We start from the raw sequence: 18,559 nt of genomic DNA on the forward strand, positions 1-18,559 counted from the left end.
ATAAAATTTTATGAAACATGTATAATTTATATTAAAATAAATAAATCTAAAATAAATAGCTTTCTTCCGTCAAAAGAAAATAAACTCCTTCTTTCTTTTCCCCCTTCCAAATTTCTTACAACCTGGTACACCAATAAGCCTTATCTTCTTAGAAGACATTAGGTCCAGTGGGGATGCGGAAGTTCAGAGCAGTGGGAAATAACAGTTAACAGAGTTAATAAATGGCAAAGGTAAGAGTTGACTTCTGTTGACCTGACCTCTAGTCCAGCTTAATTTTTTGTACCTAAAGTGTATTACATTGCATTTCTTTAAATTAACACTTTTGTTGTAAAAATGGAATTGTTCGCAGTTGTTGCTTTTCAGGTTTACTAGAAGTAAGACACGCAAATAGTAAGAAATATTGCAATGGTAGAGAGAAATGTATCCCAGTCTGTCTCCTAAAATGTAATTCAGTCAATCATTTTTAATTTTTAGTTCATATAGCCATCCTCTCCGTAACTTAAATAATGTGCTAATACCTTTCTTCTTGATATGTCAACTTCAAACTTTCTCTGTTGACTCCTCACTCTGCGAGATAAAGAAACGACCTCCTTTCCTCCCACTCTGCTGATTTCTGTTGGCCACATTTTTATTTTCAGGTATACTTTTAGCTCTATAGAGTATAATGACTTTTTTTTTTTTTATTTTCTTGATCTGTCAACATGAAAGTCTTGATCTGTTGACATTAGAAAGTATCAGTTGACTCCTTGCTTTGCAGGATGAGGAATTTAGTGCCCAAACCGTTCTCCAACTTCCTCACATTGCATTACACGTTTTTGCTTTTGTATTTTTCTCCCTTTGGCCTGTGAGATCCCTGAAAGCATTACTGTGATTGATCCTTCTCTGAGTCGTTGGCACCAGTCCCAACGCCTGGCACGTAGTAGGGGTGCAGTGAATGTTTGCCTTTGGATGGAATTTCATGCCCTGCTCTAGCAGATAGCAGAGGGGAAGGCAGACAGTCTTGTTAGTGTGATGTACATAAAGTAGCCACTAGGAATTTGTGCTCCTTGGGAGAGCAGGAGTTTTGGATGCTTTAACAAATTTACATTTTGCCATATGCTTTCTGACTACTTAGAAAAAAAGTATTTTTAGACTTCCTTCCAGATATGTTGTTGTTGTTATTGTTGTGTCCCGTCAAGTCAATTCCAACTCATAGCGACCCTACAGGTTAGAGAAGAACTGCCCCATAGGGTTTCGTAGCCTGAAATCTTTACAGGAGCAGATCACCAGGTCTTTTCTCCTGCAGAGTGGTTGGTGGGTTCAAACCACTGACCTTTTGGTTGGCAGCTGAGTGTCACCATGGCTCCTTCCTTCCTTCCAGATATGGAGATATGTAAATAATCCAAAGAGGGAGACATAAATGAGCACTCATGGGCTAGACCTAGATTTGTGTGGACACGTCTTCAAAATACTTAAAAATATAGGATTCTCCTGGGTAGATGGTTGGGCTTAGTCATGTTGACATCGTTTGGGAGTTTGATGCGTATACTGAATGAGAGGGAAATGCTTTTCTCTAGGAAAATGTTATGAACTTCTCTTTAATGAAAAGAGAAAAAGTGTCTGAGGACTAAGAAAACATCAGATTTTAAAAAACTTTAAAGTTTTGGCCCAATCCTTTTAGATGAGCCAATTTAGTGTCTCTGTCTGGAGAATTGTTGGAAGTGGTGGAAGGTAGTGGAAGAGTTTTTGTAAGGTTGAGTTTGTTCCAACCTTGGTGTTGGTGGTGACCTTATGTGTAACAGAATGAAATGTTGCCTGGTCCTGTGCCATCTTTATGATCTTTCCAACTTACGAGGCTCATCTTCCAACATAATATTCTGTTGTGATCTATAAGGTTTTCATCAGCTAATTTTAAGAAGCAGATTGCCAAGCCTTTCTTCCTCATGTGTCTTAGTCTGGAAGCTCCACTAAAACTTGTCCAAATGGGTAACCTTGCTGGTATTTGAAATACTGGTGGCATAGCTTCCAGCATCATAGTGACACGCAAGCCAGCACATATGACAAATTGACAGATGAGTGGAGGTTCCCAACTTAGGAGCTATTAAACACATTTTTTAAATGTTTTGGATAATCTGTTAGAAACTTTGGTCCTTGGTTACACTAGTCTACGACTAGAAAACCAAGTCATTGACTTTGCGGGAAGAGGAAGAAGGGGGATGTTTGCTCGGAACACCTACCTTTCAGGCACTTATAGCTTCTGGAACTGCTGGATTCATCTTTGGTGTCTACTTAGATTCCAATTCAACTAACATTTATTGAGCACCACTATGAGCTAGAAACCTTAATGTATTACTAACTTAGCCCACATGAAAGCCTCCAGGGTGAGGTAGATGTTGTCGTGATGTGGTAACTGAGGCTTACAGAAGTGCCTTGCTCAAGATCACACAGCCACTTTCTCGTGAAAGTGTAAGGACGTTTCCTAGATTTCTTTTTTTAGATGTCTTCACTGTGGTAATGTTAAATACATTGTATGTTGTTATGGTAGCTGGTCAGTCTTTTGACTGAATCCAGAGCAATGAAAAGGATAAAAATTCATGCCTGACCCAGGCCGACTTCAAGGTCATGTTCCTTGGCACCACCTTCATTGGGAATGGTGTTCTTCATCATCTTCATACTTCATACTTTCATCTGAAAGTAATTAATTACCAAAAAGTAAGTGTGTGCTCACTGACTGTGGCCCCTTGAGCAATGAAGTTAGGTATAGGCAATTGTCATCTCAAATTAATCAGGGTCACTAGAAATATAGCCTGTTTCCAAAATACTCTTTGTGACTCATGCAACTCCAGGCAGTTGTCTCAGTGGAACTTTGGATATGGTCTGTATTGCTTTATAAGTATTCAGCTCATCATATTAAAGTACATCTTTATTCCTCTTCCTATAAGAGTCCAGTGGAAACATCCCTCCCTCCTTTGGGTGGAAGGGAATCATTTGGAAGGAGGTTATCTCCCCGGGGCATTACTTGGCTGTAAAGCTTTGGTCTGTGCTGGTCGCATTCTGAATGAGCATGACCTCTATCTACATGGCTTTCCCCCGTGTCTCAGTTTTCTGGCCTGAAGATTCCAAGAATCTGTGTCCACAGAAAGTATCAGCTGTCTGCAGGAAACCTACCCAAAGCCAACTCACAGTGTAGTATAGAGATGATTACTGATAAGGTGAAGGTTGACTCCATCTGTGGCATCAGGAAGTAACCAATTGAAAATATAACTGACGTAAAATAATCTGTAACCAGGAAGGTTTAACTTCAGAGAGCCTGTTAAAACGAGAGGAGATCATATACTGATAAAAGTATGACAAGTACAAACATATGTAATCTCCAAAAGAGACATGAAACAGAATTTCCTAGGCTCTGCTTGGTTTTCAGCTTGACGCCACAGCTTCCTGCTCCTTATAGCTGGGGCCGTTGAATCAGCTCCAGAGGCCAGATCCGACCTTGACCTCTAGAACCTCTCCTGACATTAAGCAAGAAGGAGTGAAGGCCCTCTCACCTGAGTATCCATCACAAATTAACTTTTCTGCCCATCAGTCCCTAGGGGCACCATAGCATGGTGGTTACTGGCATGGGTTTTAGACCCAACGTATCTGGGTTTAAATCTTGACCTCACCACTTACTGGCCCTGTGACCTTGGGCAAGTCATTTAACTTTTCTGTGCCTTGGTTTCTTCAACTGTAAAATGGGTGTAATAGTGCTGCCTGCCTACCTTTTGGGTTATTGTAAGGATTAAATGAGCTAAAATATACTTCAGTCACATGGTGGAGTATCTGGCATTTAGTTAAGTGCTCAGTGAAAGTTAGCTAATCTTAACATTATCGCCATCATCATCATCATCACACCAGGCCTGTGCCTTCCTTGCCTGTACCATAATTGTATCTCAATAACCCGCTTCCACATCTAGGCTCGGTGAGCCCACAATTCTCTGGCCAGGTCCCTCTCCTCCCCGGGAAGTAGTACCCTTGCCTCCAACTGGCAGCTTGCCTGGCAGCGTGTGAGTCCCTGCTTGGGGTCATGCACAGGGCCATGCTGACCTGCCAGGGCATCTTGTTACCTCCTGCTGTAACCTTCCAAATGCACCACAGTCAACTTGCTAGACTCAGCTGCCTGTAGGTGGATTTACTTCCTCAGCACCTGACTCACCACTGTGGGTCTGATGCCATGTTAAGCCTTCGTGCCACAGGAAGTAAATGGGTCATGGTCAGATATAAAGAACTTGTTGGTGGCTAGGGGACAGGTTATCCTGAATGACCCACCACAGGTGACTGGTTGGATTGGCAGGTACATAGTATATAAGTAAGAGTGCCTGGTGTTACTGAAGTATTGAAACACACACTGCCCTGAGACCGAACTCGATGGTGCTGGGCTGTCACTCCTGACTATTGTGATCAGGGCCACAGTAGATGGATCCTGAAAGAATGGGAGAAAAAGAACCTCAACTTCTTAAAAAAACAAACAAACAAACAAACAAACAAACCAGGCTTCTGGACCAGTTGAGACTGGAGGACTCGCTGAGACGATTGCCCTGAGATACTCTTTAAAACTTGAACTGAAACCAGGCCCTGAGGTCACCTTTTAGCTAAACAACAGATTGGCTCACAAAATAAAGAATATCACCCGTGAGTACTGTGCTCCTTTAAAAAACCACCTGTATGAAACCAAATGGTCAACAATGATTTTAAAACTAAGATGAGAATGTAAGGGGACAGGGAAACTAGATTAATGGAAATGGAACAACCAGAACAAAAATAATGAGAATGTTCACACATTGAGAAGAATGTAACCAATGTCACTGAACAATTTGTGTAGAAATGGTTGAATGGGAACCTGAACTGCTGTATAAACCTTAACCATAGAAACAGTATCAACAAAAAAACACCCTAAGACCCTGTCGACCCTGTGCACGACAGAACGAAACACTGCCTAGTCCTGTGCCATCCCCCGTGATCAGCTGGGGATCAGACCATCGTGATCCATCGGGTTTTCATTGGCTGATTTTCCTCAGTAGGTCCAGGCTGCACCAGAGTCACCCCAGGCAGCACATTAAGCCCTCATCTGTACCCTCCCATGGGGGTGAGGCCCAAGAATCTGTATTTTTAACAAAGCCCACTGTTGATTCTTTCCCAAAGCCAGGCTTGGGAACTACTACAAGGATGGTGCCTTCTCCCGTGTCACCCAGCTGATCACATCTTAGTTGAACGTTGGTCCTAGCCAAAGCATTGTGAAAAAGCACTTTATCCTGAACTCCTTCATGAAGTGAGCTGGCGTTTCTGGAAGCCTCCATGGTTCCGGCTTTGGGGCCACTAGCAACTATGCTCCCAGAGCCCTTGCGGGCAGCCTTCCCGGCCCTGTCAGCTTACCGAGTAGCAGAGCTCAGCTCACCCTGTGTATCCACCTGGCAATTTTTCTCCCAACAGTTTCCATCGCATTCTGCTTCACATGACTTTTTGCTCCATATGGTTTGGCTCAAGCCGGGGCAGGGTTATGGCCGCCCTGGGTGTGCGTACCAGCTGCCACCAGTGACTGTCCTTTCGCCAGCAGAAGTTGGTTTTCCTTCCACCTGGTTTATTCCTTCCTCTGTTCCCTCATCTTCCAGGAGACCTGGTATTTCTGATACATACAGTAGATTTCTTTATAAGTCCTTGAGGACTTCGAGCTATCTATTAGTGGTTTATACACGGTGCTTTTAATATTTAAGGAGCCAGATCTCCTTTCCTTCTGCTTATTCTCACACACGCACTTATACACATTTAAACAGATTGTAGCTAGATTTTAAAAAGCTAGATCATGCTTTGTCTACAATTTGAGTTAGAGAGTCTGATCTTATTGTTTTATTTCATGCTTTGCTCATATTTACAATCTATAAATAAGAAAGAAATAAGCCAGAGGGAATTGGATATTTTCTTTGAGTAGTCTAGTGTATCAGAATCACCTGGGCCATTGTCCCAGACCTACTGAACAATAATCCTTGGAGGTGGGATCCAGGAGTTTGCATTTCCAGTGACATCTCTGGGTGATTCTTTTGCACACTTATTGTTGGGAAGTCCTACTTTGGATGGTAGAGAGAATTTGGAAAAGATGGCAAGACACTGAGAGACAGCCTGGTGACACCAGATTGCTTGGGTTTAAACCTAGGCAGTGCGACTTACTGGCTGTGTGACACCTCTATGCCTCAGTTTCCTCATCTGTGAAGCATCTGCAAAACGATAATATTTACCTATTTGTTGTTGTGAGGTTTAAATAAATTAATATGTGTAAAATGTTTAAAATAGTGCCTGGCACCTGGTAAGAACTCTCTGTGTGTTTGCTGTGAATATTATTCCCTACAAGGGGAATGGCATGAACAAAGTCAAACAGATGGAAATAGATGGCCCCTTTGAGGCCAAGTGAGTAGACCAGCTGGTCAGACACAGAAAGTTTAGGTCAGTGGTTTTCAAAATATGATATACAAAGAAGAAACATGGGGAGCTTGCTAAAAATTCAGTTTTCTTTCCAAAGATTCTGATTTAGCAAACTTGGGCTGAAGCCTGGCATCTACGTTTTAAATTTTTGATGTGGTGGTCAGCAAATTTTTAGAAACCTCGTTTTAAGTAGAGGAAAAAAAACAAAAAAAAAAAAACCCAAACCAGTTGCTGTTAGTTTATTCCGACTCCTAGCAACCACATATGCATCAGAGTAGAACAGCACTGTATAAGGTTTTCAATGGCTGATTTTTTGGAAGGAGATTGCCAGATCTTTCTTTTGAGGTGCCTCTGGGTGGACTTGAACAGCAAACCTTTTAGTTAGCAGCTAAGTACATTAACCATTTGCACCACCAGAGGACAGGAATTTAAAGTTGGAGAGGTATTCTGGGATTTGACTGGGGCCACAGAAAGATATGGACACTAATTGCGTATTTAATCTTCATTATATTAGGTATGTCCAGAAAGCAGTAGAAGTATCCGAGAGGTGCAGTGTGCATCCTACAACAACAAGCCATTCATGGGACGCTTTTATGAATGGGAACCATTTGCAGAAGGTAAGACTAGACCCAGTTCTGTCCATAGGAATTATTTATCTGTTCTCTAACCCTGTTGCCTTCTGGTTGATGCTGGAGGGATTGGTGTGATCCTGGCTAGAGGGTCAGTAGGGAAGAAAGTGTCGTGCCAAGGCAAAGAGGAGCCTGAAGAGGTCTGTACCAATGGTAGCTAGCTCAGGTGACACCTGGATAATCCTCAGCCCCAAGTCAGATGGATGAGGCATTGATAGAAATGAGCAACATACAACATGGCAAGGTTGAATGGGATGGACAGGGTTTGAGGAATCAGTTGGGGCAAGAGGTTTAAAAAGTAAGGTCATGAGCAGTGAGTGGGAATGGAGTTTCCTTTTTGCATGGTTCCTGGTATAGAGGCTAGTGTGGTGGCTTAAGAGAAGATGTAGGTTTGACAGTTGTATGGCTTTCAAGTGTTGGGGGCTTCGCATGCTATTTCCAAAGATGAAGGGTAGTAGGCGGGCATTGCTCTCAGGACCAAGCTAGAAGGAGACCGTCTTGGTTCCTGCCATTTTGAAAATGACAGAAGATCCTATATTAGTTGAGCTTGTCGATACTGCTCTGGGTGCTGGAGTCACTTTTCTTTGTTGAAGCCTAGATGATTACATGGCTTTTGGACTAAAAAGTGTTAAATTCTAAGATGTCTGTTTCCATCACAGAGAAATGGGCTCTGAAGTGTTGATGGGTCAAGCCAAATGTGTGGGCGTTCTCTGCTGGCAGCCGAGTTGGCAGGAAGGGGAGAGTCCAGCTGCCTTCAGTGCCCAACTGAAGAGCTCTGCCCAGCCAGCTGGAGGGCATTTCCTCATCCCTGGGCAGTGGTTGGGGCAGCTGGTGTTGGCCAAAACCCAGAGTGGCGAGCACTGCCGCTGTGCTCCGGATCTGAAGGAATTGTCTAGGGAGAGGGCTTGTGCTGATTTCATTCCAGAATCAATGTCAGGGGAGCCACACTGTGGAAGGTAGAAGCCCTTTGAGGGTGGGGGATTATAGGGAGGCACTATCTGACTGCTCTGAAATTAGAAATTTTTGTCTGTGCATTTTTCTCAGGGGAGAGTCTGTAGCTTTATTTAGACGGGTCCCATGTCCCCACAACTGTTAAGAACTAACTTGACTAAAAAAACAAACAACAACAACAAAAAAAAATGGGGCTCTCAGATCCAAACAGGAAAGATGAATAGGTGAAACTTGGAGCAATTTGAATGCAAACATGAGGTCAGAAGCTAGAGGGTGAGCAAGGGAATGAAGCCAGAAGTAAAGTTTCGATTCTCTGGCTCAGAGCTTGATTCAGACCTTTCTCATTCTTAAAAGCATTGTGCTAAATGCAAGGTGGTATCCTCATTTGGATCCTGGAACAGAAAAGGACATTAGTGGAAAACCTGATAAATTCTTCATAAAGTGTGTAATTTAGTTAATAGTATTGTAGCAATGTTAGTTTCTTAGTTTTTGTGAGTACACCATAGTTATATAAGATGTTAACATTAGGGGAAGCTGAGTGAAGTGTGGATAGGGACTCTCTGTACTGTCTTGGCAGCTCTTCTATAAAGCTAAAATGATTTCAAAATTAAAAGTAAAAAAGCATTATGCTCTCAATTAGCTAGGTCTTACATGCATTCTGAAGAAGACAAAGTCATTCTAAGACTTACTTAATATAAGTGAGGAAGAGGAAGGAGGTAGATTCTGGATTGAATGGGTTCTACCCACTCAGGTAGATCAGGAAGTGGGGTTGGTTCTGACCAATAGCAGGAGATGTTTGGAGATGTAAGGCACCTATCCAAAGTGAGTGACAAGCTCACAGAGCTAGGTTTATCCAAGGCAGTGGTTCTCAGCTCTGGCTGCTCATTAGAATCACTGGGAGCTTTCTAAAACTACAGCTGCTCACCCAACAATACTGGCACTAATCAAAGAGAAAATAACAAATGTTGGAGAGGTTGCGAGGTGATTGGAATACTTACAGGGCATGGAAATGTAAAATGGTACAACCACTTTGGAAAACTATATGACACGTCCTTAAAAAGCTAGAAATAGAAATACCTTATGATCCAGCAATCCCACTTCTAGAAATATACCCTAGAGAAATAAGAGCCATCACATGAATAGACTCGTGCACACCCGTGTTCATTGCGGCACTATTCACAATAGCAAAAAGATGGAAACAACCTGAATCCCCATCGATAGATGAGTGGATAAACAAATTATGGTACATACACCTAATGGAATACTATGCCATGATAAAGAACAATGATGAATCCGCAAAACATCTCACAACATGTATGAATCTGGAAGGCATTATGCTGAGTGAAATAAGTCAGTCACAGAAGGACAAATATTGTATGAGACCACTATTACAAGAACTCAAGAAAAGGTTTACACACAGAAAAAAAAAATTCTTTGATGATTACGAGGGTGGGGAGAGAGAGGGAGGGAAAATCACTAATTAGATAGTAGACAAGTGTCAACTTTGGTGAAGGGAAAGACAACACACAATATAGGGGAAGTCAACACAGTTTGTCCAAAGCAAAGGCATAGAAGTTTCCTAGACATATCCAAACACCTTGAGGCAGAAAGTTGCTGGGGTGGCAGGCTGGGGACCATAGTCTCAGGGACATCTGGGTCAAATGGCATAACATAGTTCATAAAGAAAATGTTCTGTATCCCACCTTGGTGAGTAGCGTCTGGGGCCTTAAAAGCTTGCGAGCAGCCATCTAAGATGCAGCTATTGGTCCCATCTTGTCCAGAGCAAAGGAGAATGAAGAAAATCAAAGACACAAGGAAAATATTAGCCCAAAGGACTAAAAGACCACATGAACCAGAGCCTTCACCAGCCTGAGCCCAGAAGAAGTAGATGGTGCCCAGCTACCACCACCGACCATTCTGACAGGGATCACAACAGACAGTCCTGGACAGTGCGGGAGAAAAATATAGAACAAAATTCAAATTAACGAAAAAAGACCAGACTTACTGGTCTGACAGAGACTAGAGGAACCCCCGAGACTTTGGCCCCCAGACACCCTGCTAACTCAGAACTAAAACCACTCCCGAAGCCCACTTTTCAGACAAAAATTAGACAGGCCTATAAAACAAACAGCACACTTGAGGAACATGCTTCTTAGTTCAATCAAACATAAAAGACCAAATGGGAAGGTCCTGCCCAAAAGCAAGATGAGAAGGTAGGAAGGGACAGGAACTGGTCTAATGGACACAGGGAACCTGGAGTGAAAAGGGGGGCATGCTGTCACATTTTGGAGATTGCAACCAATGTCACAAAACAATATGTGTATGAATTTCTGAATGAGAAATTAACTTGAGCTATAAACTTTCACCTAATAAAGCACAATAAAATTAAAAAAAAAAAAAATACAGATACCTGAGCCCCACACCCAGAGACTGGGATTTAACTGGTCTGGAATGAAGTCTGGAATGAGCCCTGGTGGCACAATGGTTAAGACCCAGGCTGCTAACCAGAAGGTCAAGTAGTTCAAATCCACCAGCTGCTCCTTGGAAACCCTATGGGGCAGTTCTACTCTATCCTATAGGGTCGCTGTGAGTAAGAATTAACTTGATGGCACCGGGTTTTTTTTTCTGGAATGAAGCCTGGAAATCAGGATTTTTTAAAGGTCCCAGATGATTCTAATAGACAGCTGGGGTTGAGAACCATTAATCCGTGAGGAGAGGTGATGACTCCAGCCTCAAAGGAGGGAAAGAATGGATGTTTCATAAACTGGTTAGCTGAAATACTTTCCTGTGTCAGAACAACAGTACTTGTCAGTGAACATTCAGAGAAGAGGTGACCCTGTCTATTGCCAGAGCCGCACCCTTGTTTTAATAGGAAGCTGCAGATAATAACTGTGTTGCTGTCATTCACTGGGAGGAAAGAGGAATTCCTCCAGCAGTGCCCACTGTTCAGTGCACTATGCACTTCTGATTTCCCCTGGAGCTGAAGCTGCACGGCAGAACCTTCTCAGCACGGTTAGGGGTGGTCGTCCAAGACCTCCAGATCCTGCCAAGCCTCGGTAGACTCAGCTCTAATATCAGAAACCCTTTGCATGCTGCAAAGAATGCTTGAACTCATGTTTTCGTGTATTCCAAATACTCCCTGAGGATGCCTGCTATTGTCTGGTTTATATATGATTCTACCTTTTCTGTTGTTTTGTTGGCCCTGATTTTTGCTGAACTTTAAGTGTGAGGCCTGGGGCAAACTTTTTTTTCTTTTTTAGCATTTTGTTTTAGAAGTTTCAAACATATGTGAAAATAAAGATAATAGTGTAGTAAGCCCCTGTGCACTCATCCCTCAGTTTCAGTAGTTATCAGCTCATAGTCAGTCTTCTATGTACCCCCATCCCTTTTCCCCACCCCTAATTATGGGAAACTATTTGAGTTCACATTGTACAGCCTTATTCCCTGGTGGATAGAATAGTTAGGACTCTTTGTTGTAAGTGACAGAAACCCACCTTAAATACAGTTTAACAAGATAATTTAACAAGTTGTATTTGTTGGTCATATTATTGGGAAGTCTAAGAAGTAGACTGGGCTTCAGAAATGGCTGCATTCCAGGGGTTCGGCAACATTAGAGCCCTGCCTTTCTCTGCGTTTCTACATCTCTTGGTTCTGCTTACTTTATTTTCAGTCAGGCAGGAGGCTCACGTGGCTTTGAGCTTTCCATCCTGGTTGGAGAGATTCTCTTTCAGTGGTGACTGTTTCAATCTCAGCCAAATCGCGCTGTGGTCCTATTTGGGTCATTTGCCTATCCCTAGTTGTGAATCTGGGGGGTGGGGGTACTCAGGCCAGCTCAGGTCATGTGACCAAGCCTGTGGTGGGGAACCCATACACATGGAGCAGAGGTGGGGAAGTGGGGATTGGGATAGACCGAAAAACAGATTCCTCTACAAAAATCAGTATGTACTTCTTGGCCATTAGCCACTGAGATTTTTAATGAGCTAATTAGAATCCTGGAGTTTTACAAAGTAAAGGAACGTGCCAATTAGCAGCAGATTAGAGAAGCCAACACTCTTCCATGGTGTGTTATTTTACCTAGAAAATTCAGTATTCTTTTAAAATATTCACTGACATTAGTAAGTCTCATATGCTTAGAAGGAGGGAAGGAGCCTAGGATCACTGAGGTTGCATTTACTTTGGCTTTGTTTAAATTTTTTTTTTTTTTTTTTTTTTGCTGCTAAGATTGTTTTCTTGATTGTTTCCTTCTTTCTCTTAAATGACTCCCAGGCTGGCCCGTGAGAGGAAGACCCACGGTTAATGTTTCTGTGGGGTGTTCATACTTTACGGCTGGATTTTGCACTGGGCTCTTGGTTTTGTTTGGATGTCTACTGCTATTCGCATGTGCCTACTTAGGGAAACAGCTGCACTCATTCAGTCCAATGCCACATAGAGTAGTAAAAGCAGAATACACTCTCTGATAAACACATTAATTTGACCAGATGGTTCTTCTTAGGCCTTTAATCGCATTTCCTGGATATGGTGACCTAGCTTTAGATAATGCCTCTAGGAATTTTTCTCATAGCCCTAGCTCTGTTATTGTAAAGGCAGAAACAGGGTGGCCATGTAGCCCTGTTTACCCAGGACAGTGATGGTTTATGCCTGTTGTCCCAGTCCCCATTCATTCTCAGAACTGTACTGCTTTGGATGATAAATTATATGGTCACTCTAGCTAGAACGGAGTCCCTGGGTGGTGCAAATGCTTAACGTGCTTGACTGCTGACCAAAAGATTGGAGGTTTGAGTCCACACAGAGGCAACTTGGAAGAAAGGCCTTGTGATTTACTTCTGGAAAATCAGCCGTTGAAAACCCTGTGGAGCACAGTTCTACTCTAACCCACATGGAGTCACCATGAGTCGGAATCAACCCATGGTAACTGGTTTCTAAAGAGAATGTGACAGTTTAGTAGGAAGACTTTTGTTTAGATGCTGACATTGGGGAAAATTGTGCCTGTTTCCCATGCCTTGTCAGCACCAGGGCCTAGGGTTTTGCTGGGTCGCTATGAACTCTGCAACAGCAAGTACCTGTCTTAATCCATAAACCAAAGACAGGTTTGTGTTTGTGTAACTTGACTGCACTGGGTAGCCCTGAGAGCTAATCTAAAATGAGTCAGAATCTGAAAGTCAGAGGTTAGGCTGCGTCAGAAATTGGACATTGCTAACTGGTGACAGGAACAGAGCCACTGTATCATGAGAAGCGAATAGCTTATGCCACAGTAACAAATAACCCCCAATCCTAATGCCTGAACACCACGGAAGTTTGTCTCTTGTTATGGAGTATATGTTCTGCTCATGTGGGGACTCAGGCTGATAGATGCTCCATCTCAATGCATGCTCCCACTGAGGCAGGGAAAGTGAACAAGTAAATCGTGCTCTGATTCTTAAAGTTTCTGCCAGAAGCGATCCCCGTTGCTTCTGCTCACATCTCATTGGCCAAAGCAAGTCACATGTCACGCTTTACTTCAGAGGGAGCAGAGAGGTCCAACCCCAGGATGTACTCAGAAGGAGGAGAAATGGAATATCCGTGACCATCCCTAATGACTAGCACAGGCGGGAACTCAGATGAAATGCCCTGAATGCTTTCCTTGTAACTCCAGGTGACTTTTACTGGGCTGCTCTCAAGAATAGTCAGTTTGACTCCAGGGAATATTACAGGTGCCATACAGTCTAATATCCACAGGGCCCTGAGCCACTGACACCGGCTTCTTGCCCTTGATTAAAGCTCCGCGGGGGAGGCCGAGATGGAATGTTGGCGCCGGGTTGCACAGGTGTGCTGCTGATTCCTCTGCCAGTCCAGCTCTGGCACAGACACCTGTTTGGGCATGGGGCAGGGCTTGTCAGATACAGACACAAAACAGTATTATCAAAACTGTAAGGCCTTAGGGAGGAAAGCTTCAGACAAAGTTCTGGTAGACCCGCAATTAGGATTTTCATGTTATAATGAGGTAGCGTCATTCATTGTTGTCGTTGTTGGTTGCCATCAAGTCAGCCCCCGCTCATGATGACACAATGGAACAAAATTCCATCTGGTCCTGCGCCATCCCCATGATCTGCTGTGGATTGGACTGATAAGATCCATAGGGTTTTTACTGGCTGACTTTCAGAAGTAAATCACCAGGCCTTTCTTCCTACTCTGTCTTAGTCTAGAACCTCTGTTGAAACCTGTTCAGCACCATAGCAACACACAAGCCTCCAACTAACAGATGGGTGGTGACTGCACATGAGGTGCATTGGCCAGGAATTGAACCCAGGTCCCCTGCATGGCAGGTGAGAATTCTACCTCTGAACCACCACTGCTGCCAAGGGGCCGGGTATCTGTGGTAGGAAGACCTGGCAATCTACTTCCATAAAGATTATAGCCAAGAAAACCCTATGGGACAGTACTTCTCTGTCACGTGGAGTCACTATGAGTTGGAATCGACTCAACGGCACCCCAAAACAGCCACGACATGGTATACACAGTTCTCCTGTTACACATACCACAATGAGGATCAAATAAGATAATTGAAAAATGCTCTTTGTGCGCTTGCTATCTACCAGGAACAGTTCCAAGTGCTAACTCATTCAGTCCTCACAGCAACCCTAAGAGGTGGGCAATATTATTATCCTCATTTTACAGAAGAAACAGAGGCAGAGAACAGTTCATTGATTTTCCCAAGGTCACTCAGCTAGTTAGTGATAGAGCCACGTTCAAACCCAAAGGTCTAACTATAGAATCTTTGCTCTTAGTGTGTTATAGAAGCAAGGAGAAGTAGTTCCCGCAGGAGGTAGTCAGTGCTGCTGAACACTGCAAGGAGGTCAAGGAGAACGAAAACGGAGAAAAGAAGACTAGAATGGGCTGTTAGGAGCAATACGGCAAAAAAGTTGAAGAGGTTAGCCAGTGAGTATACCAGGTCTTTAAACAAACAAACAAAATTGTCATAGAGGAGGTATATTGAGAGTGTTTGGTAGTTTAAGGGGAAAGAGAAAGGTTTGTTTAGAATGGTAGAGAAATGAGGAAGTGTGTAGAGAGAATGAAACTTGTAGATAGGGAGTAAAGACTTAATAGAATGGTATCCATGAACCTACTCTATTAGAGAAGAGAAGATGGAAATCAGGCATTATTTTTTCTCCTGGGGAAAGTGTATTATTGTCTCTCTGCAAGCTATTGTAGAAAGTTTCAGTGCCATTTAATAAAAATTCACTTATTCATGAGAAATGAAAACAAGCGTATGTCCATAAGAAAGATTTAAGAATGCTTACAGCAGCCTTATGCATAAGAGCCCCAAACTGGAAACAGGCAAAATATCCATCAACAGGAAACTGACTAAACAAATTCCAGTCCATCCATACAATGAAATATTACTCAGCAATAAAAAAGAACACACTGCAGGTACTTAGAACAACCTGGATGAATCTCAGAAACATTACGCTGAGCAACATAAGCCAGATGCAAGAGTACATACTGTTTGATTCCATTTGTATGAAGTTCTAGAACAGGAAGAATTAAGCTATGGTGATAGAAATCAGAACAGTGTTTGCCTCTGGGGGTCGGGGGAGGATTAACTGGAAAGGGGCAAAACAGAGTGATGGTAATGTTCTCTATTATGATTGGTATGGTTGTTACACTGGTGTATACAGTTGTCAAAACTTATCGAACTTAGGATCTGTGCATTTTATTGTATATTGTATACCTCACAAAATCACTTATTCTTTCTCTCCTCTCTCGCTTTTTGTCTGTCTCGACAATTCCTGAAGGTGACATTTAGAGCCAGTATAAATTTCACCATTGTTGAACTAGTCTAAGGCTTGCTAGTTTTATTTCTTTCTTTAGTTTTGATTTTGTTTTCCCATTTGTTTAAGACTTCTTTCTTACTTACTATCCGTGGAGGAACAAGAGGATTGTAGGAAGAATGGACTCATATGCATATTACTATTTCTAGAATTGCAGAACTTTGTAGGGCTTAGGCCACGCTAGATGGGTCCAGAATCTGAGGAAGCAAGCCGGTCATCTGTATGAGTTGTTGTTGTTATGTGCCATTGAGTCAATTCCGACTCATAAGGACTCTATAGGACAGAGTAGAGCTGCATCATAGGGTTTCCAAGGCTGTAATCCTTACAGGAACAGACTGCCACATCTTTCTCCTGCGGAGCAGATCGTGGGTTTGAACCGCCAGTCTTTTGGTTAACAGCTAAACTTTTAACCATTGTGTCATCAGGGTGCAACAACAGAAACCAATCCTGGCTAACTTAAATACAAAAGGATGTTATTGAAAGGCTATCCAGTAGCTCAGAAATCAACAGGAGGTATGGAGAGCCAGGCTTGGTAAAAGACAGAAACTGGGGAAGTGGTGGGGGTCTAGGTAGACAGAACTGACAGTCTCTTTAAGGTACTGCTGCTGCAGTAGGTAAGCTCCAACAGTTTTCTCCGTCCAAGATTCAAAGTCCTGAAAACAAGTGTCTGATTGGCTTGGCTTAGGCCATGCGCCCACCACTTAGCCAGGGTAGGCTGGGCCACCTTGATTGACAGCCCCACCATGACACCACACAGTGAGGGAGAGGTAATTCCTAAAAAGGAAATCTAGATGCAGTACTAAAAAAAGGGAGACTGGATGCTGGTTGGTGAAAAACAACGAGTGTCCATGACAGAAACTCATGGCAAGTCAGAGTGACCATCTGGCTTATCAACTGTCATTGCATCGATAGGCTCATCCCCCTTTGGGGGATAATTAGAATGTAACACACATGTGCCTTTCTTTCATTCTTTTTGTTGTGTTTGCATTTCTGAAGATTTCTACAGATAGACCTTATTTGTGTATGGACATGTGACTATGTGGGTCCCCTTTGCTCCTAAACATCACGCTGGTGCCATTCAGATTGACCAGTGTGCATTTACACAGGGGAACAGGAGAGAAACTGGGGTTCTGTGGTACCATTAACTGCCCCTCTGCATCATGTTTAAGAGGGGTGACCTCAGGGAGAAGTGAAAGGGGTCAGTAATGGTTCTGCTCCCTCCCCAACAACGTTCATAATCCTGTTGCTGGTTTAGCTCTCCCGTCCCCCAAAGGGATTAGAGCTGTGAAGTGCACCTACAACATGCCTAGTTCTTACATACACACTTTGTTTCTTCCTCTTTCTGAGGAGTAAAGAGAATGCAGGATAGGGCAAACAGATATCACACTCCTCTTTAGGTCTTTTTCCTGACAATTGTGGGATTTGGAAAAGGAAAGGGTGTCTGAGGGTGAAAATTACCCCTGCCCTAGGGTATTCTGGGAGGTATAAATGATTCTTGTAAAAGCAATTCTTTTCCTGGCACTTGAGCCAGTGTCATTCTAGGTAATTAGTACAGAAAAGCCCCAGGATGCATTTTAACATCTAATAAGCAGATTAGTAAATATGAAAAATTTTAAGGATTTGAAACCAAGCATAGAATTTAAGCCCATTGCAAAATATTAAATAACGAGACCCAATCCCATCATTTCTTTCTTCTAAGAAGCTCAGGTTTCTACAGAGAGACTTTGCCTCTCTCAGTCTACTGCTGGTTGGGATGGGCAAGGTCAGATGTAATTAAGAAAATAAACAGTTGCTGTTGAGTTGATTCTGACTCATGACGACCCCACATGTACAGAGTAGAACTGCTCCATAGAGTTTTCAGGGCTGCGACCTTATGGAAGTGGATGGCCAGGCTTGTCTTCCAAGGCGCCTTGGGGTGGGTTCAAACTGCCAACCTTTTGGTTACTAGTTGGGTGCTTACCCATTTGTGCCATCCAGTGTTCTTATTCTACAGATGCAGGAACTGAGACTCAGAAGGGTTGGATGGTCTCCCTGGGTCACAGCATAAAATGGAAGACCAGATTAAGTGGGAAGTTACATAAGCACAGCCTGCTGAGCTGAGGGCAGTCATTTGCTTCAGGGGCTACAAAAGAATTTCTCCCTATGTGCAACCATTCAACTGATTGATTTCCTTTAAAAACAAACAAATATGTTTTTACTTCGAGACTACTAAGACTTTTCCAGGAAATCCTGGGACTTTGTCTTAATCTCTTACATCACAGTTCTGTCACCCTCTGCTCAGAGGTCACCAGACTGTAAATTGGTAGGGACATGTCTTGAAGGAGTGGTGGGGATGTTTTGTTGCATTTTCCATGTATGTACAGAAATTAGAATTATGCCAACCTCAAGAGGACTTTAGGGTTAGGAGGGTTTACCTTAGAAGGTGATCAATGAATATGCAATTTATATTTAAATTATCAATTCAGCCCATCCTTTGCATACTTATCTAAGAAGTTCTCTGCCATCTATGAAGTCTCCACCGCTCCCCCTGCCAAAGCTGTTAAAAAGCAGCCATTCCTGTCAGTCTCCAATTCTTAGAAATTTCAGTTGAGAATAATCAGTAGATGAGTGGAATTTGTTTACAAAGGATTACAGGAAAAGCGTGTTGTGTATCTGTGGTCCAAGAGGGGAGAGGGGAAGGAGTGTGCCTGGGCCCTCAGTCTTCTACCCAGATGAGCTGCTTTACCTATTTGCTCATATTAA

At 42.9% G+C, this 18,559-nt stretch overlaps 1 protein-coding gene across 1 annotated transcript in view; it reads left to right on the forward strand.

Moving 5' to 3' along the window:
- Nucleotides 1-18,559, forward strand: part of THSD4 (thrombospondin type 1 domain containing 4) — a 677,983-nt gene that overhangs the window by 121,157 nt on the left and 538,267 nt on the right. Inside the window, exon 5 of the mRNA XM_004374710.2 lies at nt 6,944-7,046. Within this exon, the coding sequence (XP_004374767.1) occupies nt 6,944-7,046 (103 nt within the window). The remainder of the gene's footprint in view (nt 1-6,943; nt 7,047-18,559) is intronic.

The sequence above is a fragment of the Trichechus manatus genome, unplaced genomic scaffold (genome assembly GCF_000243295.1).
Source record: "Trichechus manatus latirostris isolate Lorelei unplaced genomic scaffold, TriManLat1.0 scaffold00030, whole genome shotgun sequence".
In the NCBI taxonomy this organism is placed as follows: domain Eukaryota; kingdom Metazoa; phylum Chordata; class Mammalia; order Sirenia; family Trichechidae; genus Trichechus; species Trichechus manatus.